The sequence below is a fragment of the Thermothelomyces thermophilus genome, chromosome 6, assembly GCF_000226095.1.
Source record: "Thermothelomyces thermophilus ATCC 42464 chromosome 6, complete sequence".
Classification (NCBI taxonomy): Eukaryota; Fungi; Ascomycota; class Sordariomycetes; order Sordariales; family Chaetomiaceae; genus Thermothelomyces; species Thermothelomyces thermophilus.
This window is the reverse complement of record NC_016477.1, coordinates 1,326,620-1,351,161: the sequence shown is the minus strand read 5'-3', so window position 1 is coordinate 1,351,161 and position 24,542 is coordinate 1,326,620. Positions and strand designations below refer to the sequence as shown.

The 24,542-nt window shown below is 57.8% G+C and overlaps 10 protein-coding genes across 10 annotated transcripts; 2 read left to right on the top strand and 8 right to left on the bottom strand.

The window, feature by feature from the left end:
- Nucleotides 1-948: 948 nt before the first annotated feature.
- On the bottom strand, nucleotides 949-1,770 carry MYCTH_2310226 (uncharacterized protein). Its single transcript, XM_003665904.1, has one exon. The coding sequence runs from the start codon at nucleotides 1,703-1,705 to the stop codon at nucleotides 1,475-1,477; it is 231 nt and encodes a 76-aa protein (XP_003665952.1). The 5' UTR covers nucleotides 1,706-1,770; the 3' UTR covers nucleotides 949-1,474.
- Nucleotides 1,755-3,133, bottom strand: MYCTH_2310225 (uncharacterized protein). Its single transcript, XM_003665903.1, has one exon. The coding sequence runs from the start codon at nucleotides 3,001-3,003 to the stop codon at nucleotides 1,777-1,779; it is 1,227 nt and encodes a 408-aa protein (XP_003665951.1). The 5' UTR covers nucleotides 3,004-3,133; the 3' UTR covers nucleotides 1,755-1,776.
- A 6,331-nt stretch (nucleotides 3,134-9,464) lies between these two features.
- On the bottom strand, nucleotides 9,465-10,274 carry MYCTH_2069203 (uncharacterized protein; the record flags this gene model as incomplete). Its single annotated transcript, XM_003665902.1, has 1 exon — nucleotides 9,465-10,274. One exon carries the CDS (start codon nucleotides 10,272-10,274, stop codon nucleotides 9,465-9,467), a length of 810 nt encoding a protein of 269 aa, XP_003665950.1.
- Nucleotides 10,275-10,908: 634 nt separating this feature from the next.
- Nucleotides 10,909-13,227, bottom strand: MYCTH_2310222 (uncharacterized protein). Its single transcript, XM_003665901.1, has 2 exons — nucleotides 11,422-13,227; nucleotides 10,909-11,364 (listed from the first exon to the last, which is right to left on the bottom strand). Exons 1-2 carry the CDS (start codon nucleotides 13,097-13,099, stop codon nucleotides 11,108-11,110), a joined length of 1,935 nt encoding a protein of 644 aa, XP_003665949.1. The 5' UTR covers nucleotides 13,100-13,227; the 3' UTR covers nucleotides 10,909-11,107.
- Nucleotides 13,228-13,866: 639 nt separating this feature from the next.
- Nucleotides 13,867-15,383, top strand: MYCTH_2310220 (uncharacterized protein). Its single transcript, XM_003665900.1, has one exon. The coding sequence runs from the start codon at nucleotides 14,035-14,037 to the stop codon at nucleotides 15,106-15,108; it is 1,074 nt and encodes a 357-aa protein (XP_003665948.1). The 5' UTR covers nucleotides 13,867-14,034; the 3' UTR covers nucleotides 15,109-15,383.
- Nucleotides 15,384-15,685: 302 nt separating this feature from the next.
- On the bottom strand, nucleotides 15,686-16,284 carry MYCTH_2039818 (uncharacterized protein; the record flags this gene model as incomplete). Its single annotated transcript, XM_003665899.1, has 3 exons — nucleotides 15,686-15,766; nucleotides 15,866-16,057; nucleotides 16,138-16,284. Coding segments are annotated over 3 exons (420 nt in total), but the record flags the coding sequence as incomplete, so codon positions are not given.
- Nucleotides 16,285-16,552: 268 nt separating this feature from the next.
- On the bottom strand, nucleotides 16,553-18,237 carry MYCTH_2310217 (uncharacterized protein). The gene has a single exon (XM_003665898.1). The coding sequence runs from the start codon at nucleotides 18,143-18,145 to the stop codon at nucleotides 16,745-16,747; it is 1,401 nt and encodes a 466-aa protein (XP_003665946.1). The 5' UTR covers nucleotides 18,146-18,237; the 3' UTR covers nucleotides 16,553-16,744.
- A 180-nt stretch (nucleotides 18,238-18,417) lies between these two features.
- On the bottom strand, nucleotides 18,418-20,136 carry MYCTH_2310216 (uncharacterized protein). The gene is made up of 3 exons (XM_003665897.1): nucleotides 19,786-20,136; nucleotides 19,453-19,703; nucleotides 18,418-19,379 (listed from the first exon to the last, which is right to left on the bottom strand). Exon 3 carries the CDS (start codon nucleotides 19,365-19,367, stop codon nucleotides 18,459-18,461), a length of 909 nt encoding a protein of 302 aa, XP_003665945.1. The 5' UTR covers nucleotides 19,368-19,379; nucleotides 19,453-19,703; nucleotides 19,786-20,136; the 3' UTR covers nucleotides 18,418-18,458.
- A 467-nt stretch (nucleotides 20,137-20,603) lies between these two features.
- MYCTH_2310212 (uncharacterized protein) lies at nucleotides 20,604-22,005 on the top strand. The gene is made up of 2 exons (XM_003665896.1): nucleotides 20,604-21,919; nucleotides 21,981-22,005. Exon 1 carries the CDS (start codon nucleotides 20,909-20,911, stop codon nucleotides 21,827-21,829), a length of 921 nt encoding a protein of 306 aa, XP_003665944.1. The 5' UTR covers nucleotides 20,604-20,908; the 3' UTR covers nucleotides 21,830-21,919; nucleotides 21,981-22,005.
- MYCTH_2310208 (uncharacterized protein) lies at nucleotides 21,946-23,460 on the bottom strand. Its single transcript, XM_003665895.1, has 5 exons — nucleotides 22,911-23,460; nucleotides 22,650-22,845; nucleotides 22,475-22,569; nucleotides 22,122-22,405; nucleotides 21,946-22,062 (listed from the first exon to the last, which is right to left on the bottom strand). The coding sequence occupies exons 1-4, from the start codon at nucleotides 23,233-23,235 to the stop codon at nucleotides 22,122-22,124; spliced, it is 900 nt and encodes a 299-aa protein (XP_003665943.1). The 5' UTR covers nucleotides 23,236-23,460; the 3' UTR covers nucleotides 21,946-22,062.
- Nucleotides 23,461-24,542: the final 1,082 nt, after the last annotated feature.

The window sequence follows — 24,542 nt, the reverse complement described above, 5'->3', positions numbered from 1 at the left end:
GATTTGTACTTTATTCACAGAGCTCCACTCCCGGATATGTCTTGAGCAGATTGTGTGTTGAATGTCGAGCTTGTGGCCCTGGGAGTGGTCCTAGTCAGTCAATTAAAGCGTTGACTGAGTGTCTACCTCGAGCGTGCGCCCTGTTGAAACGAGCAAGGACCCAGAAGTAGCCTGTGCTATGACGACGTGATATACAATACATGTCTCCCAATGGAGCGAGCAGCCAGCGTTCTGGATTCTGCAACAGTGGTGGCAGTTTCAAGCCGTCATTGTTGCTTTCCGGCAGATACCGTAACAGGGGTTGTACATATAGCTATCTGTTCTCCGTCCCTCATCAGGGGTAAAGCAGGGAACCCACAAACCACATCACACAGATAGGTACGGTAGTATAGCATGTAATGACGTCCTGCAGGAGAAGGTGTCACTGTTCACCGGACATTTCAGCCTAACGTGAACAAATGTTGAACTGCTCTTCTTCTTGTCTTCTCTCCCCTGTGGATTTTTGAGCGAGTGAAGAAGTGTAGGACCTCAGGATATCAGCTGACAAAGGAAATCGCTCCTGTCCGTGTATGTGGTGTGCCATGTCATCCCTAATCCCCCTCTTACACATATGAACCGAGGGATGAAAGATGACCACGAGATAAGTTGATATGAGTAAGTGAAGAAACAGTAAAGGAGCGGAAAGCACTGTGCAGCGCGTAACTAGATTATCCAATACATGTTTCGTTCCATATCGTAGGCGGAGTTTGACCATCATCCAGTGACCGTTGCAAATCCGAATTCTTATAAACCCGTCCCCCCGCCCCCCCAAATTCAACTCGGTGATGCTGTGAACAAACTGTTTTGAGAAACCTCAAGAGGACAAACAATCGAAAAAAAAAAAAAAAAACGCACTGAACGCTCGACTCCGCGTGGCACCGTGCCCATGCAACCAACCACCCCAATGCTCCTTACCTGAGCATCCAATAAACCAAACCCCAAAGAAGTGCCCAATCGTCATGCAATTCTTTTGTTTCCAAATATGTGAGTTGTAACGCCGTATCCCATATGCCAACGATCATATGATGATGATGATAAAAGATGAGAAAAAATAAAGAAAATCAGTCATTTAATACAGTATCGAGTTGAAGCGGAATGCATGTGTCGCTCCAAATATACGGCGGGAGGAAATAGGAAAAGAAAGGGAAAACATGAGAGAAGGCAACGACCGGAAACATCCAAGCACAGGGCATGGGGAGCCAAGATATCCTGGTCGATGAGCGCCAGTCTTGCGCAAATGCAAAACAGCTCCAAAGCGGCGGCACCAGGGTATGTGTTCCGGGGAGGCGGGCTCACGACCGGGCAGCAACAAACGCGGCACGGGTTGAGGGGGGCGTGCAGGTGTGGACCGTTGCTAGGCCAACAACAACATCTTGACTCATTGTTGCCGGACGCCGTATATCGGAGGGAACAGCCAAGACATGGCGCGATTCCTCTAGCGGGCAGCGGCGAAACTGGTGAACCGCAGAGGGCTCGACGGAGTCGTGGGGCGCTGGTGGTCGTTCGAATACCGGCGGCCAAATACGTGTTGCATGAGGGCCTTGGGGCTCACGGCATCGAGGTTGACGGACTTGAGGGGGGATGGCATGGGAATGCGGTGAGCCTTCTTGGTCTGCCATCTCTCCTTGATGCAGTCGTCGACGAGGGCGATCAGTCCGGTGGCCATGATGACGCTAAGCGGGAGGCGGGTTAGCATTTGGTTGGTACAGCAGTTAAAGAAGACAGGGTGGGTTTCACTTACTCGGCAACGTCCGTGACGGCATCAATGACGGACTCGTCGGCGATCCACATGAAGCACGGAGGGACCCATCCGCCAGCACTGTCGTCGGCAAACACTTGGGTTGGTGCCCTCGTCTCGGGGACGATGTGCGCGACGGGCGCGCCCGTGTTGCCGTCCCGGATCAGGTGGAACGAAACCAAGGCCAGTTGCTTGTCGACGGCGCGCTTCCAGTTGTACCGGTGACCCCACCACTCAAACTCGTAGCGCTTACTGCCCTTTCCGCCGCGGCGGTTGACGTCGACGCGGGCATAGTTGCTGAACTCCAGCTTGATGGTGTTGGTCGGCGTCGGGCGCTGGGCCTTGCTCCGGACCAGGCGGCTGTCGAGCGACAGGCGAGACAGGTTGCTGGCGTCGAAGACCAGCTCGTCGTCGCCTTCGCACGTCGAGTAGCCCGTGCCGGGGCGTCCCTGCACCGTCATGCCGGATTTGGCGCGGCGCAGAACCGGCTTCCCACCACCAAACGTCCTGAGGGCGGTCGACATGGACTGCTTCAGGGTCGGCCGCTCGTCCGCCGCCGTGTTGGGCCTCGGCACGGCAGGCTCGGTGAACTTGCGCTTCGAGTTGCAGACCTCGCGGCCAGAGTCGCGCGAGTACCGCCTCAACGAGAACTCCCGCTTCGCCAGGTCGTACATGCGCAGGTGGAAGAGCTGGATGGCTGTCCTCCGGCGGCCCGTCACCACCGTGTCGATGCGCAGGTTCATGTTCCCATCCGAGGTGAACTCGTCGTGCCGTATCGTCAGGCGATTAAGCGAGGGGAAGAGTTTGCCGAACTCCTGGGGCGTCGCCGGGCGCACGTACGGCTCGACGACTTCGCGCCGGTAGACGGGCAGGGGCGGGATGGAGCTGTCCTCGAAGTCGACCGTCTCGTCGAGATCCGCTGCGTCCAGGTCCTCGCGGGAAGCCGTGGTCGAGGCGTAGGTCTCGACGGACGAGCGCGGGTAGAGCGAAGTAGCGGGGCTGACGTCGTCGCGCGAGTCGTACGCCTGCCGGTGCTTGGCGCCGGCATAGGCGCCGGCCTCTGCGGAGGACGGTGAGCTCTTCAGATCCGAGGGGCATGGCGAGGAGTAGAGTGAGGTAGGAGCGGTAGAATGCGAGTCGTATGAGTCGTTACTCCCCCTGCTGCGAGAGCCGTGGCTGGAGGAGGACTGGCTAGAGGGTTGTCTCCTGGGATATTGAGCAGCCATCTTGAGCTGTGTGTGATGCGTTTCTGCTGCTGCTTGAGAGCAGTCGAGGGATGTGTCCTGTGTGTGTATAGTTGCTGTGTGGAGAACACAAGTTCCCGATCAGACGGAATGTTGGGGGGTTCCTCGGGTGGTGTTTATACAAAGGGTCTATTCTGTTTCTTGACCAATGGCCCGCGGGGGGGTGACGTGGGGTGCCAGAAGGTCTGCGATAGTCTTAGAGGGCGAGTTTCAGGGATGTTCAGCGATTGGCGACTAAGAAGATGGCCCGGCATGGCGTGCCGAGGATTGCTGGGTTGCGCCAGGGCTGCAGTGCGAGGCGTGTGCGTTGTCGAGGTCGCAGTTGTCGGGTTGGGGTCGGGCACAAAAACGCGGGGACCTTGTTGGCGTGTGGCGTGGTGACAAGTGAGCGTCCCCGGACCGGGTGAACAGGTGGGATGCGGTGGCAGGGTCTGCGACTAGGAGTGCTATCAGGGTGGAGTGTGCCCTCTGCCAATTGACAGGTCGATGGAATGAAGGATGCAAGCTGCAGGAGCCAAGTGGTCCATCCAAAAAAGTGCGACGATAGCACTTGGGAGAGAAACAGCTCTTTAAGCATTTGTTTTGGCCACGCGGGACTTCCGTGTGTGCGAAAAAGACTCCGTCCCCAAGAAAACAAAAATTCCAAGAAACTGGCGCGCAACAGGTAACGCCATCATCATCATCATCAAGATGGGCGTTTCCCGTCGTCCACAGGTGTCAGGTGTCGGGTACAGCCTCGGATGTGCCGACATGGGACATTGGCGCTCCAAGAGGCGGAAGAGAGGGGGGAGGTTGGTGGTTTTGGATAAGACCAGCCACTCTCGTCGTGGTCAGCCGTTGCGCGCGCTTTCCCAGTGGACGGCGCCAGGCTGCTCACGTTTCCGAGAACTGCTCGACCGCAGCCATTCGCTGAAATATCGATCAAGGAGAGGTCTTGTGATTGGCCAGGGTCCTCTCGGCAACGCCTAATTGGGAAGTCGCACGCTGTCATGCCTTTGGCTCGGAGTGCCCTCGCGGAGCATTTCTCTCGTGCAAGAAAATTCCTGGGTACTAAAGTACATCAAGGTATATATGTACTGTACATACATACATACCTACCTACCTACCTAGGTACTGTACATACACCACTCCAAACCTTGTCTATTATGCTACATGGGCGGTTGCCCAAGTATCACACCTGACAGGCAGAAGTATTGAATGAAGGCGACCTGAGGCATCATTACCTTTCTGCGGGAAGCGAGACATTGCCACAGTTGCGGCTGGTGCTCCGTGGTTGAGACCAGCTTGAACATTCTCATCCGCAACAACATCCCGCCACGCCTGCAACCCGGTGCACATTGTTTCAATCTCCGTCCCGAGGCTCACCCTCCGGTTGCCACCGAGAGGCGTCCACGAACACTGAGTGATCTCTCTCTCTGACCCTGCTAGGAACAACTGGTAGGTGCAAGATCCTGCCATCGGCCGGGCAAAAACTTGTCATCATTTGCATTTGTTTCCTTGTGACCGACCTAATCGCGGTTTGTACAGACGCATTTTCTGTCAATTCCACTATTCCCTTTGAGTCGCGCCACGAACACGCGACAGCAACCATGGTGCTGTCTCTATTGCCAGATGCCGTTCTATTCTTGACCACCAAAGTAAAGTTAAGGACCACAGCGAACCTTGATCGTCGGTGTTCTCTGCAACGTTTCCTGGACAACGCGGTGCACAGCAAGCCATCTGCCAGCGCGGACAACATTTTCTCGATATTTTTTCTTCTTCTTTTTTAGCCATGCAACTCTCGAAATACGGCCGAGGTTTTGGAACAAGCTCACTCAATGGAATCACCGCATACCCGAAGCGCTGTCCCGGACTGCCGAAAAATGCGAGGTATTGGCAACCATACCCTGCCAAACGTGGTGCGGACGCCGTGCACTACGTGGCGGTCTCATGATATGGCATGGGACGCAATCTGGAACAGCTCATTCTCAGTCGCTGCGTCGATGCCCGGATGCCCAACGCGACCCACACAGGCTTGCCGAACCACCGAGTCGATGACGGTCACTACGGAGGTATCCGTACACTAAGTACGGATTACAGCACTTGGAAGCCTCTGGGGCTGCTCGCGCCAAGCAATATGACTGGCTGCTCAGAGATCGCTGGGGAGGCTGCTAGGGTGAAGCTGTCCCCGTCCAACCGGCAACAGCTCTGTCGAGTTCGATAGGCGATCACCAACCTCCCCAGCATGTTGTGCCCCAGACCCTAAGCAGGAGCTGAATCAACGGAGAAATTTGGAGTCTGCTAGCAAGCGCCTCGCTCGACAAAGTCGCTCAAGTCACGAAGTAGGATCATGCGGAGCTTTAGCGACAGCCGCTTTATTCTTTTTTAGAAGACCATTCCAAGAGCTTCCATTTTGCTCACCCAAGTCCGAACCTCGAATTGAGAAACTGGCCTTGGCGCAGACGGCGGCTTGCCGAATCGAGGAGACGGACTTGTTGGCTACTGCAACCATTTGCAGCCATTCGTGCGCAGCCATGCGATGCTGACTTGTGTCAAGCGTTGATTCGCCGGCAGCTCGAACCACAACCTCCATCCCAGCATTCAGAGCGCGTGTCCGGCATTGGAGGTCCACCAACAATCACCGGGACCATCGCGTTCTGCTGGGCTTTCTCTGGCCGTCTTCATGGAGCGAAAAAAAAAAAAAAAGATGTTGCCGTGACTCATACCATCGCGATTGCGCACCCGCCGCACCGGACCCGGCATCGCCGCTCTGAGCGTCATCAAAGCTCTAGGTAGTAGTACCGCTTCAGGTCCCTTGCACCACTCAGGCACGGGTCTTAGCGGACTCACCGTCTTTTCTTGTTTCGATGCAGGGTGATCTCCAACTCCTTCGGGTTCAGTCGATCAGCACTTTGTCAGAAGACGAGCGTTTCGTCGTCCTCAGCCACGGTTGCTCAGGTGACGGGCCCGGTCCGGTGATGGATCGGAAGTCCTTCTGGGTCGGAACAGGGACTTTGTGTTGAGCAAGGAGCTTCGCATCGCCGTCGGGTGGCCGATTGGCCGGTCTCTTGCATGGCTCCTGTTTGCGGTCTGGACTCCGCCTTCCTTCGCGAAGTCTTCGCGGATCATCCCGGTCCTGGGACTAGATGTTCGTAGCACCTGGCGATATCATTCTGACCGTGACCCAAACGGGCGTCTCGTTGCAGGATCACAGTCTCGGGTATGCCAAGTGATGTTCAAGTTGTATTCCCCTCTCTTGAAGAGTGAAGCCTCTCGGCAAGCTGCCGCTGGTTATACAGCACGTGTACTACGGACCTATGGGGCCCGATGCTCGCCCTTCATGTTCCGTCTCGGGAGTATATTGAAGCTTCATTCACATTCTGCTTCACTCGCTCGAGGCGGATGCAGCGGCCGGTTGATCGAGAGGCGCACATCTCGACTCGGCATGAATGAAACATTTGTTTGCGAGGGAGGAGCGAGTCGTTCAGTCAGGGGCCTGCTCGGTACTCTGCACAGATATGCCGTGCAGACCGGATATACCCAGCTACCAACATCATGTGGATTTAATGGTTCAACATTTCAAGACTGGGGGGTGGGCCTCCTTCCCCTACGGCCACAGCCCTCCTGGAAGTATGTCCCCGTCATATTTAGGCGCGGCGGTTAGACGCATGGCATAGTCTCCCCGCCTCATGCGCAGCCGTTGTCTCTTCCTGTTCTCCTTTGTGTGCAGCAAATCCATAGCCAGATGCCCTCGACGGGTTGGCCCTCGCGTGAAGAAACCGTCTGCATCTGATGTCTGCATCTGATGTCTGGAGATGACGAAAGTGTTCTGTTGCATGCGCGAGTTCTCTCATTGGGCCCCGGAGTTTCATCGACGGGTGGGCGGTTTGAGGCGATTGGGCCTGTGTTGCATGATTTTTCTGAGAGTGTCCCATTCCTTACTTCCAATGGACCACTCTCAATGTCCGGCTGGGATGCAGTTTGGGGCCGGTTAACCCCGTAGAGGGGAGATGATCAGGCATTACCCCACGTTGAGGAATTGGCACGACGTCTGATAGCCTAGAATCATGCCTCCCAGGGGCATTGGATCGTCTATGAGGGATGGGAGAAGTGCGTTGAGTAATTGGCTATGAACCGTAGAAGGGGCGATTGGTTGTATCACTGAACAGACCCGGACATTAAGGTGCTCATATCATCCCGCGTCGTCTTCTGAAGGCTCAAGCAAGCAAAATCTACCAGCGTCGACCGAAAGGCGAGGAGAAGGTTGGGACAACGCGGGATATCGTCAGATCCGCAGCGTTAATCTGGGGCTGATCAGACCTGGGGTTTTCTCTTCCACCAACATCTCGCATTCGTACACCATCCCTCAAAGTTGAGGTCTGTCACACGGCAGTCATATACGGCGAATGGTCTGACCACCATGAGCGCTCTCTTTGCCAACTCACATCCCGCTCGGCGGTCGAGGCTCCATCAATCCAATGCCTCTCCGTGTGCAGTTCACCTTGCTCTCAGCTTCTCGATGGCACCCCGATCTAGAGCAAGCCTGCATGCAGCCCCTTGCCCTCCCAAAATGAGGCGACGAGATCATCAAGCTCGTCCACTCCCCGCACTTATGGTCAACTGTCCATAACCCCACGATCTACCCCGGGCCACCATCAAGGCCGCGTCAACCGCCAGGGTTCGATAGGCACACGGGGTGCGGATGGGACAGGCAGGAATCATACGTGCTCCTCGGGGAGGCGAGGGGGTTGTTGGTTGGAGAGCATATGATGCCCCCCTAAGCCTCAATAAAGTGGCAATGCAGAGAGCACTGCTGCAGCTCTAGGGCGTTACGCCGTGTCGAACCCAGCGCAGGTTAACTCCTATTCCCGGCCAGTCCGTCCTATCCCGTGCTGAGCCTCCCATACACGTGCGTGGGGTTCCCGTACAGTGTCTTGATCAATGTTGGTTAGGAGTACGGACTAGGATCTGAGATATGGAATAGTCCCGTTCGAAGCGTTCAACCCTCATTGACAACGACAACGGCGTTTACCTGCTCTGCTCTGCCTTCCTCGATTCCACTGAATCGCTTTGTAGGTCCAGGGCCGAGGAGACGCGGCGGGCTGTCGACGTTGAATTGATTGGATAGAAACTCTCTCCCCACCTCAGAAAACCCCTTCTACATTGTGCAGGAATACAAGGATGTATGGATGCATTGTGCTGCATATGGAGAGGGACGTTGGGCTGCATGTATGCGGGAAGGGCATCCACGCAGGAACCCCTCCTGCGTACATACATGAGCACTCGAGGTACCCAATTCTGCAGCTTCAGTTGTCCTGCCTACTCAAGGATGCTTAGGTCCACAAAAAATGAAAAAAAATATTTTGTCCGCCTTTACTCGATCAGTTATGACCAGTTATGACGGGATACGGTGGGTTTTGGGTTGTCAAGGAATATATGACTCCTAGTGCATGCCGGCAAAGTGAAGAAAATACGGAAAACAGGACAAGCAGGCAGGGAGGGTCGTGCAGTTATGGTGATAGGATACGGAGGATGAAAGGATGGTTAGATGGAGGAATGGCTCAGGTATCTCACGGCATTCTCGGTCACATATGAGACAAAACTTGACCAAACCACCTTTTCCAATAGCGAACTCGAGAGTAAGAAACATTCAACCGGTTCATCAGAACTTTACCCTCAACCACTGCTGAAGGATCTAATACTTGACACCATTGTGGTTGTGGTAGATTAAGGATCAAAGATAGGAAAAGAGGCAGCTCATCATCTTCATCCTGATGGCTGCACGGAATGGCACAATCCGGCTAGCGAAGCCAGGGTGTTAAAAAAAAAAAAAAAAAAAAAAAGCCCCTATTAGGAACTGGCTGGAGAAAGAAGAGGCTGTGGTAGAGGACAAGGAGGGCCGGACAAGGGGCGAAACAACTTGGAAGCCTCGAGGACGAGTCTTGAAGAATGCTGCTGAAGGCGGCCTCCCCGAACAAAGTCGTCGCCACCGGCCCGATTTAAACGTATATACTCCGTGTTCAGAGGAGGAAGCAAGTCACCCATACCTGTATGTACGCAGCCCGTCCAAGAAAGATGTTCAGACCAAGAAAGAGAGGTAACGCAATAGTTAGCTAGATAAACAAGCATGGTTACAGACCGCGATTGTGTGGTAATTTATGCAACGGCCTAAACAACGACCGAGCCACAAGTCCTCTTGCTTTGCTTTGCTTTGCTAATGACAAGGATCCTCCACTTCCAAACGACTCAAGACAACGCAGCTAACTGTCAAGCTTGACATCGAGACACCACCAACCCCCCCCCCCCCCCCCCTTCTCTTCCCCTCTTCCTTTTTTTCATCATATTCCACCTCACACTGTTCATCTTTTACCACCATCAACTCCCGTAGCGACCCTAACCAACACGTCAACGAACCCCCACGCCACACCAAATCCCTTCAAATCCTTCATCTGCAAGAGGGCCTCCTAATTCCCCGCTCCACCAGCACCGGTATTCGACTCCCAGCCGATCCAGCTCCTAGGCATGACCCGCCAGATCTTGACCTCGCCCGACCGCAGGTCATCCAGCCTGAACGACTCGAGTTTCACCTTCTTGCTCTCCCGGCCCTGCTCCCAAGCCTTGACCTTTTTCTTCGTGCCGTCCCACTCCGCCACGACGGCGACGTGATCGGGCTTGCCGACCTCCATCGAGTACTTGGCGTGCATGGCCCCGTGCTTGCCCTGGAACTTTGCGTTGCGGATGCTCACAATGTCGCCGGGCCGGATCTCGTCATTTTGCGTCGTGCTGGCGTTGGCCAGGTTGCTATAGACGAGGGCGCCGTACGCGCGCGCGCCGACGGGCAAGAGGGCGTCCTTGAACGGCCGGAGCAGCTCGTAGACGAGCGCCTGCGGGGTGCCGTCGCCGACAACCGTGTCCTTCTTGGAGGCAGCCGCCTCGCCAATGGCGCGGCCAAAGCGCTCGTAGCTCTGTTCGAGCTGGTCCTGGCGCAGGGCACGCGGCGGCGGCTCGTGGCGTTGCTCAAGGTGGACGTCGGACGGGTCTTGCGGGCTGAAGCGAACAGTGATGACGGTTTGGGAGTAATCCTGGAACAGGACGTAGATGTCGCGAGTGACGATGGTCTTGCCGCCCTGATGAGGGTCGGCAGAGCTCGACTCTTCGGACTCAAAGAAGATATCCTTGCGCCCGTGGAGCTGAGGAGGGAGACCGTTCGGTTGTAGCCACCAGGACGACGGCTTGGCTAGGTCGATGTCATCAGCAACGAAGCCAGATTCCATTGACGGCCGCGTGACATCCACGGACCGACGACCAACGCCGTGGCGCTGGTAGTCGACGGACTGCCGTCCTGGTGCCCGACCGGTCGGCGGGGGAGGAGGAGGGGACCTCGGATGATGCTGACTGTGTGATGCCTCCTGGGTGAACGCCTCCTCCTGCTGCCTCAAGTGCGGAGACGGCGATGGCATCCCGTATGAGGGCGCTGCTGGAGCGGCCTGCTGGGGGGAAGTGTAGTTGTAAGGGTCGTACTCGTCATCGAGCCTCGGCGCTTCCTTGGGTGGCGGCGGAGGAGGCGGTGCCACTCGGGGCGCATCCACTGAACTCCGCGCCGGGGGCGGTGGAGGCTGACTCGGAACAGGCGGCGGACCTGCTCTCGGGGGCGCTGCAGCGGGGACTGGCGGAGGTGGCGCCTCCGTGGTCGGCGACCGCGGGGACATGACATCCTCAAAGCTCGAGTCACGCTGATGAGCCTTGAGCGCATCCTTATGAGGGACCGAAGACGCAATATCCGTGTCGTAGTCACCTTCGTACTCGGTGATCTCCTCATCCTCACTTTCGTCGCTGTTTCTGCGTCCAACGGGTACTGGCGGCGGCGGTGGAGGGGGCCTTGACTGAGCAGGTGGGATGGCCGGAGGAGAGCTTGGGATCGGCGGTGGCGGCCTGCTATTCCGCTTGCTAGTCGGGGACTCCCGTGGGGAGGTAGGGGAGGATGCCTCCCCAACGTAAGAAGTACGCCTGTCGTCTGAGGTGCGAGGTGTTGATGGAATCGGAGGCGGCGCCGTCGTGGCAGCAGCAGCAGCAGGAGGAGGAGGAGGCGGCGCTCTGGTAACCTGGCTCACACCGTCTCCGGGAGCACCAGGCTCCTCGAGAGGTCGCTCCGAGAGTTCGTCATCCGACACCGATCCTTCGCTGGGCGACTTGACCGCAGAGGCAGCTGGAGGCGGTGGCGGCGGACGTGCTTCACGAGATTAACAATAATATTCCACGGTGCAAAACGGTGGGCGCGGTGATACTCACAATCCGCAGGAACAGGGGGCGGAGCCGGCCGCCCGCCAGGAACCGGAGGAGGGACATCAGACTCCTTGAGCGGGACTAACAACGGTCAGCACTGTCTGTAACCTTGGTAGGCTGGCTTGTCGGAGAACCAACCTGGCGGAGCAGCAGCCTCCTGGTGCGGAGTTTTGATCTGAGATTCTTCATCCTCTTCCTTCTCTTCCTCATCTCCCTCTTCTTCCGGCCCGGGCTGCTTGGGCTCAGGAGCAGGCGGAGGCCGCATAAGCCCGGGCAGAGGAACAGGAGGGGCACGCGCGGTCGGCGAGGTGGGCTCCTCGGCTTCTTCAACCCGCTTTTCGGGAACAGCCTTCTTCTTCTTTGGCAGGATCGGCGCGGGTGCGCCAAACAGAGGCATCCCCATGCCAGGCATTCCCATCCCGCCTGACATCTTGGCCATCCTCGCCCGTAACTCTTCCCTGCGACGAATCTCGGGATCGATCTCCTCCTCTTCCTCCTCCTCTTCTTCATCCTCCTCTCCCTCGTCGCGACTGCTATCTTCTTGCTTCGATGCCGAGGCGACGTGCTTGGGTTTGCCGTCGCTGTCGTCCCTCTCCGTGAGCTCCTCCTGGCCCTCGGTGGTCTCGCCGGCCCCGGACATATCCGCCTCGTTTCCGTCGCGAGGCTCAGTTCCCTTGGAAGACCTGCGCCTTGGAGGGTGTGCCACGCGCGGCGGCGGAGCCTCATCGGTAGATGTTCTGGTAGTCTCTTCGGTCCGCTCAGCGGACTCCCCTTCAACGGTATCCTGGCTATCAAGGCGCTTCTTGGGCAGCCGCTTGGACTTCTCCTTTTTAGCCGCAGCCTCGGCATGCCGCGCGGCAGTCTCCATCTGTTGTTTCTGCAGCAGGGCCAGGCGTTCCTTCAGGCTCATGGGCTTGGGCTGGTCTTCGGAAGCTTGGCCTTCGTTCGTGGAAGCCGTCGGAATGAGGCCTGCCTTGCCCGCATTCTCCAAGACCTCGGCCTCTTGTTCCTTCACTTCCGGGTCTTCTTCTCTCCGGTAGATCTTTGCAACGGGCACCTGGGACGGCGGCGGGATGTAGGCATTTCTGCTAGGCGGGGGAGCGACGAAAGGCTTCTTGATGAAGGCGGCGCCGCTGGAGCTCAGGTTGCCGGGCTTAAAAGGGGCGATCGGCGGAGCCGCGGGTTTGTTGAAGGCAGCAATGCGATCCTTGAACGAGCTACTCGTCGGCTTCTCGGACACGGGAGGCGGCCCGCTGGGCTTGGGCGACGAGGGACCCGATTTGGGGGCAGGCGGTGAGGCCGCAGACGGGACCTGGGCGGGCTGTGGGGCGGGCGGCGCAGGAGCGGGGGCAGGAGCAGGAGCTTGCACCGGCTGCACCGGCTGCACCGGCTGGGGTGCCGGAGGTTTTGCGACGGGCGCGGGAACCCGGGGGGCTGCCGAGGAAGTCTCAGATGACGGCGCGGGGCCCGCCGGCTTCGGTGTCTCCTCGGGCTCCGGCGTCGCCTGCTTCGGCGAGTCGGGTGGCGGGGCGGGAGGGGCAGCAGCAGCAGGAGCCTCGGGCGCGGGAGCCGGGACAACCTCAGGTTCCTTCTTCGGGCGAGACCTCGTCGGGCGGGGTGGAGCGGTAGGTTCGTACTTCTCGACGAAATTGCGCGGGAAGATGCCCTCGTGCTTGATGCCGGACTCGTCTACGTATTCGCCCCCGTACCAGTCATCATCCACTTCATCGGTCACGGTGATGATCTGTCCGACCGTGAATTCGAGGTCGTCCTCGTGCCCAGAGGCGTAGTCATACAGAGCCTTGACCTTGAACATGATGGCGCGGCTCGAGGCCAGCGGCGGTCGCAGACGGCGGGCGTCGAGGCAAGGTAGAAGCTGTGGCGGGGCTTGGAGAGCTCAAGCTTCCAAGCCAAGTGCCGAATCGCCGCACGGCGTGTAGGTTTTGTGGCTAATACGGCGCAAGAAATTTGCGAGGACGGTTGGCTACCGTAAACAATTCTCCTGCGGTAATGGACCTGGCAGAAGCGTGTGCGGAAAGGAATGGGGATGGCCCAAAATCTCAAACAGGGTGATGGAAATCTGCGGTGATTCAAGGCGATCCCTCGCTGGTGGTGGGTATTGGTGGGCGTGCTTGGCTCACGGCCCAGCTCGGGGGAGTGTGGCAGAGGGGTTGGAGCCCGGCAGGCGGGCGAAGCCAGGACCAACACTTCTGACTGGCCAGAGCTCTTGTGGCGGGGCGAAGAGGTCGACGTCAGCGCATGAACCACTGCAACCACTTGGCTGGCTCCTAGTGTAACCACGGCCGTATCAGCATTGGTACGTGTGTCGTGTCGCAATGCTCCAGATATCATCCAGGCAGCAATCCACACGGAGCCTCAATCAGGAGGTGGCTTAGGCCTTCTGTTGATGCATGCGCCAGAGAGTTGCTTTGGTCGTGTTTTCGTGGGGTGGGGGGGGGGGGGGAGAGAGAGAGCAACCCACGTCTCTAACTTCGGACTGCGGATGGTGGAGTCAGCATTGAGAGCCAACAGCCAATCGGCTGAGCAATCATTCTACTTTTCCCCCAAAGAACCAGTAGCAGTCGAAATACGGATTACTCCGTACCGGATGGAGCTCAAGGCTCTCTACGGATTAATTCTCCCTGGCATACGGATTAGTGTACATACATCCGTAGACCGTTCGAAACAAGAACATCCCAAAACCCACCACCGCACGCCACAACCCAATCCACGCTGGCCACACTGTCCACCATGGCCACATCAACCAACGACCGCCAATCTAAGCCGAAACCCAAAGGTATCCTCAAGCAACCCTCTACCTTCCCGCAGCCACAACCGCAGCCATCATCATCACCACCACCACCACCACCCCTTGCAGCGGAACTCACCCGCGCGGAGCGTCTCGCCCAGCAAGAGGCGGCCGCCCGCCTGCGGCTGCTCCAGAAGCTGCGCGAGACCGAGGTGAAGCCGGCGGTGCCGATCGAGACGTTCGAGCTGCTCTCGCAGGAGTTCCCGCGGCACGCGGACCGCGCCGCCTCGTCGCCGCACCCGGACGACGTCGCCGAGCTCCTCCGCCTGCTCGCCGACTTCACCCCGCAGGAGTACCTCGACCTGATCGAGGAGCGCAACTGTCTGGGCAAGTGCGGGTACGCCCTCTGCGCCCGCCCGCGGCGCACCCACGACGGGCCGTACAAGATCAACACGCGCGTGGGCAGCGTGGCGCGCACCGAGGACCTGAACAAGTGGTGCTCCGACGCGTGCGCGAAGCGGGCGCTCTACATAAAGGTGCAGCTCGACAACCCGAGCTATGTGCGCAATGACCAAGGGCGCTTGGTCGTGAAGCTCGACTTGAGGGACGAGGGTGCAGGCGGTGGTGGTAGTGGTGGTGGTAGTGGTGGTGGTGGTGGTGGTGGTGGTGGTGGTGGTGGTGGCAGTGGCCCTGGGAAGGGAAAGACAGGGACAGAGGGTGGGGTCCGATCTTCTGCTGCTGCCTCCCCGAGGGGCAAGGAAGAGGATCGCGATCAGCTTGCCCAGGCTATGGCGCAGCTGGAGATAGATAGGCACAAGCAAGCCAAGAAAGATGCAACGACGCTTGCCGGCGAGAGAGGCGATGCCACTGACGGATTACTCGCCGGCATGACCAGGGTCGACGTAACAATCAGCGAGAGGGTCGTTGACGGGCCGCACGAGGCCCCTTCGTCGGTGGAAGGCACCGAGTCCATGATTGAGGGCTACAAGCCCAAGAATGGCACTGACACTGGCAAGAAGCCAGAGGAGGGTGCCGACAGTGATGACGACGATGACTTTTTTACGGTTCGCTTCTAAAACTTGGGTCTCTACGAGTGGGTGGCGTTTGGCAAGATAAAAATTCAAAACTGGGATACTCTCGGGAGGAAGCGGTCGTTTAAGCGGTCGTTTAACCCGACTGCCTCCCAGATACGACTGGGAAAGTTTATACTGGCGTTTGGCAAGGCGAATTGCATGGGTTGCAATCGGTCTAGACTCGAAGCTCAGGGATCGTAATACAGATCAGATCTCACCTTTCATCTCTCTTGTCTCGGAACTTGTCCGGGCCAAGGGCAGAATCACTACCGATTGACGGGTGAGAGCACAGCCATGCCAGCATGGGCGCACACGACAGCCTCAGAGGGATGTAAAATTGGCGATCAAGCGTCATCCCCGGAATTACCCTAGGGAATCAGCGACACCTTGTGTGGGCAACAGATCTCTCCATTCTGTCGAGGATCTATTCCGCTGCTCTCATGACCTCCCAGATAGACGCCGTGAAGCCACGCCCATGTAATGCCAAAACCCGCAGCCGTGTCCTGTTTTATGTCGTGACATTGTCGCGTTTCCGCGTAGAAAGCCAGCCAACATGGTTCGAATGGCGCGCTTAGTCGCGGCGACCGCCGAACCGCCTGCCGCCGCGCTCGATGACGGGGCTCTGGGTGACGGTAGTAACGTTGACGGGGATCGAGTCGAACTGTACAGAGAAGTCCAGTCAGCAAAAACCAACAACCTTCCACAGCCCAATCCGGCGAGGAGCTCAAGAAGAAAAGAAGAAAAAAGGGATATAACATACGCCAAGGTGCTTGAGCAGGTCCTTGGTCTCGGCGTCGACCTCGAGCTGGCCAGCCTCGGAGAAGTCGAGGGCGGAAACCTCGGGGACGTATTGATCCTTGCGCTCACGCTCCTCCTCCTGGAGCTTGAAGGAGATACCGCGGACGGGACCACGCTGGATACGCTTCATGAGGTGGGTAGTGTAGCCGGCAATCTATGAACCATAAGAGGTCAATTTCCGGTCAAATATCGAAAGCAACCGGGGCTCGGGCTCCTGAGCATTCAAAAACGCACCTTGTTGCGCAGCCTCTTGGAGGCGATGATGGCAATCTCATCGCACACCCGCTTGTTGGTCTCGAAGTCGAGCGTCAGCCTGGGGTAGTACCGCTCAATGATGACCTTGGCGGACTTCTTGACGGTCTTGGTACGAACGCGACCCATCTTGACGGCTTGCTGGTTTGCTGGCTGTTGTGCTGAGCTGGAATTCCGAGACGAGGAGGTTTCGGGGGATGTCGCTGGGGCCGTGCTGCAGTCGAACTTTTTGGCGAGTGCGATTGTGGGGTGGTGCGTTAGGGCACGCCAAGGATCTGGTTGTGGCTGGAATAGTGTGTGGCTGGATTAACCAGTGGCTTAACCCCCCAGGATAGAGTGGAGCCTCTTAACACGCAGGCCTTCACTTCGGCTCTTCAATGGAGAGACGTGCCTTGTTCCAGGTTCGGCTTCAGCCGTGAGGATACAGACAGTATGTATTTCTACAATCGGTTTATTGGTACAATGATCTGGATACAATTGTATCTACACCACCCCACCCCTTCCTCCCAACCCCAAGAATTCCGGGACCATACCGGCCGCAGTACACTCAACCCCAAACCATGCCCAATGAATGCGCCGCCCCTGGCATTTACACCCTCAGCCCGTAGTCTCGGGCACTCGACATGGTGGGTGGTGTGTCAGCGGCCCTGTATTTCTGCCTGATATCACTGGCCGACTCCCGCTTGTTCATCTCGTCCTCGGCCGGCTTCGCGCCCAGGCAGACGGCGTTGCCGAGCAGCTCCTGCGCAACAAGGGTGGACTCGCGCGAGGCGTCGTCCACTCGCAAGATGACGCGCCCGCTGGAATCGACCGACGCGATCTTGGGCTGCACCCAGAGCTTGGCGCCGCCCTCGATGCTGGGGTCGAGCCTGTCAAAGATGGCGCTCGAGCCCGACCGATAGTTGGAGCCCGTGTCGCCCAGTGGGGTGTCGACAATGAAGCCCGCCACACCAAGCTTGGCCGGCATGGCTTGCGCCTGCCGACGCGGCCTCACGATCCTGGCCACCACCGGCGAGTGGTGCTTCTGGGGCCCGTAGATCGGGTGGTTCTCCATGTACATGGACGAGCGCAGGTACGAGATGCCAGCCGACGGGTGCGTGACCGGGGGCCCACGCTCAGCGTACGGGTTCTTCATTTCGGTGAACTTCAGCTGGCTGACCTTGGAGGTGGGAAGGCCGGTCTGGCTGACGGTAGGAGGTGTAAGGGGCGCGAGGTCGAGGAACTGGCCGACCATGTCGTAGAGTGCCTGGTTATCGTGTCGTAGCTTGCGCAGGTAGTCGAGGAGCTGATCCTCCGTCACCGAGCTCGGGTCGATGGCAGGTGGTTGTTCTTGCCCCTTATCAAGGGCCTCCTTGGCCGCAGTCGCGTGCAGCTCGCTGGCGATCTTCTTCTTGAGGAACTCGCGGAATGCGGGTCGCTTCGGGCGCACTTCCTTGGCAAGCCACTTGTTGAACTCGCCCTGGGTCATGCCGGCCAGCCAGGGCCCGGTGAACTTCCACCGGTTGTCAATGGCCTCGGCACGCTTATCCGGGTGAATATCGGTGACGTCGAGCGAATCCTCAAACACGGACTTTTGCGGCAGACCCATCGTACTTGTATTGTCCTTGTGGTCACCGCCGGCTGGCCGACGCGCCGTGAGGGGCATGTGCAACTCCTGAAACTTCCGAAGGGTGATGCCATGGTCCGTGGCCGAGCTGTAGTCGGTGATCTGCTCGATCGTGTCGATGGCCTTGACGCGCAGCATCGCATGCGTAGACTTGGTTGTGGACTTGAGCGGCAGCGGCCGCTTGAGACCCCAGTCACCCTGCTTCCGCGAGGCGCTCAGGGTGGTGATGATCTGGTGAGTCGGGAACGCGAGCGTGGCCGTTTCCGAGTGGAAATTGGCGCCTGCTTGGCCATCGTGGGGCGGTGGAGGGATCGGGTTCGGCAGCGCAAACATGCGCGACGTCCGGAGAAGTGCTCCTCCGGGAGACACGTTCCTGGCCGCCATTGTGGTTGTGGATGGGCCCGGAAGCGCCGTATGCTGTCGGTGTTGAGGTCGGCGTTCGCGATCGGAAACGGAGCAAAATTTCGGGTCCTGGTTGGATGGGCTGCCATTGGCGAGCGCCAAGCTTCAGATTCCGACCCTAACCCTGAACAATCGCTACTCGAGGCGCGAACTCGTAAAAAACAAGATAGATGTTTAGAACAAGATAGATGTTTTGATTGAGACAGATGACAGGTGGTTTGGTTTGATATTTTCCGCTAGAGTCACTGAGGCAAGGTCACTTGAATAGGGGCGAGAAAAAAGTGCACCAAGTGTCTTAGGTTTCTAGCAAGTCGACGCCGACGCCTTTCAAGGCATCGACGGCCCACGTCGGGAAGTCCTTGTTTGGGTATAGATTACCAAAGAACTCCTTCACGAAGGCGGGGAACCTGTCCTCGATGATTGCCTCCCTTGCGCGTCTCATCAGGTCCAGTTGATACCACACGTTGTGTAGCGTGAGCAGATGGGCCGCGACCGTCTCCTTGGCGGCGTTATGGTGCACAAACGCCCTTGTGATCCCCATGGCCCCTTCTTCCTCGATGGGCCTGCAGCACGGGCACCCGCAACCCTCCTCAATGGGCCCGAAGTCGGCCGCATAAATCTCCCTCTTCATATTTAGGACGCCATGCTTAGTGATGGCGTTGCCAAACCGGGCCGTCCGTGTCGGCCAGACACAGTCGAACATGTCCGCTCCCAAGGCCACGCTGACGATAAGATCCTCCGGGTACCCAATCCCCATCACATAGCGCGGCTTCAGATCTGGAAGGAGCTCGGTGCAAGCAGCGACAACCCGACAGAAGTCTTCCTTCGCTTCGCCTCCGCTCAGCCCACCAATCGCGATTCCCGGCGTGTCCCTGGCCAGCATCTCGCGGCAGCATTCGCGGCGCATGTCGAGATCTAGACCGCCCTGTATGATGCAAAACAAGTTCTGGGTATCCGGCTTCTTGTGCGCGGCGATGCACCGGTCCAGCCAGCGCACGCTACGCTCCATGGCCTCACGCATGCGGACCTTGTCGGGCGAGGTAGTGACGATCACGTCGTCGAGCTGCATCATGATGTCGGACCCGATCGAATTCTGTAGGCTAATCGAGTGCTCCGGCGTGAGCAGCATCGGGCTGCCGTCATGCGGCGAGAGGAAGCGCACCCCTTCCTCGGTAATGTTGGCGAGCTTCAGCAGGGAAACCATTTGGAAACTGGGCTGAGGTGGTTAGTTAGTCACGAACCGCGACGGGGGAAGGAAAGGCGGGCTAAGGGCACAAGATTGGACGCACCCGCCGCTATCTGTGAGTATGTTGTGCTTCCATCCCTGCAACTTATGTGCGCCTCCGACAGCGTCGAGAACCTCCTGGCCGGGCTTGAGGCCGAGATGGTAGGTGTTGTTAAGGCAGAGCCGGCATCCCGTAGCCTCGAGCTGTTCGGGAGTGAGACCTTTCAGCGATGCCTGGGTGGCCACGGGCATGAAGACGGGGAGGTTGACGCTGCCATGAGGGAGGGTCAGGATCGAGGCGCGAGCGCGGGTCACCTGGATTGCAGTGTCTCGTTAGCCAGAGTTTGTTTGAGAGGTGAGCCCAGCGCGGAGGGGGGCCTATGGCGTAGCGACCCACCGAACACCGAGCAACCAGCTCGAACGTGAGCGCGGGCGACGTGAAGGTCCGGTTCGAAGCCATCCTTCTTGTTGCCCACATTCTCCCCCACACTTCCGCCAGTGCTGTCGGGTTCTGGGCGCCAGTTCGAGGTCGACGGCCACCATCGCAGCAAAGAGTGGTCCGGCCGCCAAGCCCCGAGTTTGTTCAACGGCGCGGGCTCCGTCGAGCTTTCACCACTGCAGCAAGGCGCAGTGTCCAATGACCCACCTTGCCGGGGTCTGCTGTGGACTCTCGCTCCCTATACATAGTAACCCGTCTTAATGGGAATATTAAATGACTTTTGACGTCAAGTCGGCTGCAACTTTAAAAAAAGGCCAGGAGTGTACTGTACTCCGTAGCTAAGAAATCAATTATGTCGTGCGAGCCTACAGGTATCAGCAGCCATTTTCATCCCGGAAGGGCCACTGAAATACAAATGAGGGCCGGTATCGGCCTGTTGTCGGTTCTGTGGGTACCTACCCAAGAAAAAAAAAAGGTAAAATTACTGGTAGAAGAACATCCAAAGTGCCTTCTGAACGCAACACTCAAAGCCCAACAGAAGCCTACCTCTTCCTGCCCAAATTTCGCCCAGCCGGCTGCCAATGCTGCGGTGGCCGATTTGTCGAACAACATGATTGCTGGACCGATCGTCCAGTCATCGATGGCTTTACTTTCCTTGGCATCAAAGCAGCTGAGAAGCTGAGGCCTGAAGTGACCCACGAAGGGGGCCCTTGGCCGAGGTAGAGCACCTACATAGCCTGAACGAGTCCCACCATCCGTAAATGGTTTCATTAAAAGTGGCGATCTCAAGCCATTTTTTCGGGTCCGTCGTGGCCTTGAATACACCCAGATTCGGTAGTTTTTAAGCTTTCACAACCCGAATCATTTTTTCCACGTGCCCGTCCAGAGGAAGGATAGCAGTACACACGGCCTACTTACAGGTACGTCATGTATGTGCATACTCCTAGGCCTTACTACAGCTCACTTACACGACCAAATCTCAGATTAACAAACGCCATTCGTGCCCAGCTGAATGGATCCAACTGCACACAAACCTCCTCTGAAGTAGATCTCGTTCTCTTCTTTGTTTGCTAGCATAACCATGACGTCGCCCTCCCTACGCTCTTCCTTCCCCCACTCCTCTTCCTCCCTCTCGTCATCACCATCATCATCATCATCCTTCACTCTCTTCCGCCACCTTCCCCCCGAACTCCGCCTCCAGATCTACCGCCACGCCTGCCACCCACGCGTCGCGTCCCTCACCTACCTCCCCGCCCCGCAAGACACCTTCTACTGCCCAACCCGTCCGCCGGCCTTGCTCCACGTCTGCCGCGAGTCGCGCGCCGAGGGGCTCCGCATCTACGTCAAATGCCCCCTCCCGAACCTCCATCATACCACCACTACTACTACCACCAAACCCGACGACGGGAGAGAAGGGCAAGGCGACGACGTCAATGGAGGAGAGAGAGGAAGGGACGAGCGGTACTTCTACTTCCACCCGCACCACGACACCCTCTACCTCCCGCGCCCGGGCCCGGCCGCCGACCCGTTCGGGCTGGGCTACGCCGACTGGGCGCGGGAGCTCGCCGCAGCGGTCGCCGCTACGTTCGCCGGGGTGGTGCGCCGCCTGGCGGTGGACTACGTCCCCGCCGAGGTCCGCCGGCCGTGGGAAGCGTACGGCAAGATTTGCCTGATCGGGGGCTGTCCGAGGCTGGAGGAGGCGTACCTGGTCGTCTCCGGCGCGGGCGCGGGCGCTTGCGCCGCGGGGGAGAGAGGGGGCGCGGAAAGGGAGGTGGAGCTCGTCGATCCCGGGGATGGGGACGGGGAGATCGCGGAGATCATGGAGCGGGTGAGGGAGTCGTTTCGGGTAGAGCTCGGGGATGGGATCGCGGGGCTGCTGGGAGCTCCCGGGAAGGATGGGGAGAGGTCAGGGCGGAGCGGCGAGGTCGGGCTGGAACTGATACCCAAGGCTAAGATGCCGAGTCCGTCGTGGGCGGGCCGGCGTCTAGTTTGTGCATCGTGACGGGCTCTCATCGTCGGGGGTTGGTCAGTCGGGTTCGTCGGTTACTTATCCCTTGTTTCCAGTCGAATTGTCTGGGCTGGAGCCAAGTGTCTTTTAATATGGAGTTAATTAAGCAGTCCGATAGAGGGAGTCCAAGAACAGCATTACAAACATTACAAATAGCCGCGCAATATCCTTTTTTCGCCCCATTTGACATGTAACCAAGACCATCATAGTTCCCTGACACAACTTCCCTGTTATGAGGGGTATTAACTACCATCCTTGTGCGACGAGACCCGGTCATTAGCAATACCTAGATCATCACAAAAAAGGAGAGTAAAAGGGTCGCCAATTCGAAAAGCCAGGCCGCAATGCCGGGTGCTGTCAAGCCTTGGGAGGCTAGACCAGTCGAGCTCGCAGTCGTCACAGCGCTCTCAGACGCCGTGCTGGCATCGGAAGTGGGACTGCTCGCGGAGGACGTGATGGAGGGGGGCCCGAACCCAAGCCCCGTTCGAGTCCCAATCGTGGTAAATACCAATGGCTTGGTACTCTTAAGGGCCATGTTGGCGTCGCAGTATGTCTGGAGCTGGGTGATGACTATATGACGGTCAGGATCTCGGTGAACACCAGGCGAGAGGCTATTAATGGTAGCAATTGTCCACGTACTCGAGTAGTCACCGGGAAAGGAACTACGAGCGAAAGGAGCACACGAGCTCGCATACGACTGGAATGACTTGTTGATTTTACCATCCTCCTCTGGGCTGGCAATGTGTTAGAAGTCCGGAAGAAATGAAGCCCCCCCCCCCCCGGGGGGGGGGTTGCTGCGGGGAGGAAAACAGACCAGAAACACGCTGCCACATCCCTGGGTGCGGCGGTGTAAATGCTCGGAATCGCTGCGCAAGAGGAGTAGATGCTCCTCATTGACACGCATGCCGGGGGTAAACTAATGCTGGTAGGAAGGTCTGATACGGTGCGGACAGGGTCCGAGTCGCTGCAGACGGTCACGTCCGCACAAGCGCTGGACATTTGGGAGGCAACTAGATCGTTTATTAAGCAAGACATACGGGCAAACCAGATGGGCGAACCCGGGAAGAGACTATACCACTATAGATACTGGTATAATCTTGGTCTAAGGCCCAGGATGCGCAACTCGAGTAGATTTCCGGCATGGCCGTGGTATCGTAGCAGCATCCGCAAAGATAACCATCATCACCCGGGGCCGAGGGATTCAAGTAGCCGGCATAGTAGCAGGCACCGATGACGGCGTCGGCAGTTTTGCAGGCCTCGAAGCCGTCGTCGTCATTCACAGCCAGAGCCTCGGCATGGATGCGGAACTCATCGACCTGGACCAAGACGTCTACAAACCGATCCAGCACGGCGGTTGCACTGTGCGCCAGGGCAAGCGCGGTGAGTAATCGGCGCGCCATTCCGTTTGCTTCCGTGGCGCATCAACAAAAGCAGGGAGGAGAGAGATATTCGCAAATCCATCAACAACCAAAGGTGAAATTGGACGGCTTTAAAGCGAACCCAAGGGTTCCATGGAAACCCCAACAAGCGCTTGTTCCTTCCAGCTCAGCGCGGATGGCAATGCACAAGGGCTATGCAGGGCAAGAACCCCTCCCGCTGGTGCCTGGCTACCGAGCTAGTCCGGCGCTTGGCTCGTTGGGGAAGATGGGCGGGTGGATGAGTTGCTTGCTTCGGAGTCGGAGGAAATTGCTACTCGTCGCGCAACAAACGAACAATCCCTTTCCTCCCCGAGACTCAGTCCCTTGCGTGGGTCTGCGGCTCAGCTCTGAGCAGGTGGTGATCTCTTCGCATCTTCGCATCTTGGCAACCCAGAAGAGCCCACGCAGTAGTGTACTCCGTACATACATACATATATGCGGATTACACTACACTAGTTAACAGCAGCCACCCCGCCAGCATCCGTTCTTGGCGCCCAGGGTCGTAAAATACTTCGGGCGAATGTTTGAACGGCCCTGACCTGCGTAATCTCGCACCCTCCGAAGAGTGCTGGAAAGGGGCAAGGGGCACGGCTGAAGGCTGGAACAATGGTGGAGGGGAAATTGCTGGTTACTTTCTTCTTTCTTTCCTTCCTTTTTTTCGAGTGCGGAGCTATTCCCTACACCATGCATGGCTGTACACGAAGTTCATAGCGACGATTGAAGCTATGCAAACCATCCGTACTAGTATGTGTGAGCAGATAGGAAAGGAGTACCCCTCGTTGGTCTTGATTACGATGCTCGACCGAGGAATGGGGATGCCGCTGGGCCTGCTGACGAAGGCGAGCAATGAGATGCACCAGCTGGACCCGCAATTTGCGTTCATTGGAAATCACGTGAATTGGCCGCCCCCCTCAGTCTGCCTATGACGTCCCCAGGTGTCCCAGCGACGCGCCTGTGCGCGTGTTTTGTTTAATACATAGCAAGTACGAAGTACCTGTAGCTTTCCTACAGGTACTAAGAGTGCCCGCAGAGGGGCGATGCATGCGCCATCCCAACTCACCTCAACGGCCATCCGACTGTCATCTGCATCGTTTCGCGCCCGCCTTTCGGACCTCCCTGGTATGCTTTTCAAAGGTGGCACTTGGCTACCTTGATTGGCCAAATTAGTCGAATCGTGCTTTCCTCTCCCCCCACTATTCATATCTGAGGAATACTCGCGGCAATTCGTCGGTGCTCTTGAATGTTGACACAACAGTCCTGAGCAATTTCGCGCTGCGGTCGGGTTCCAT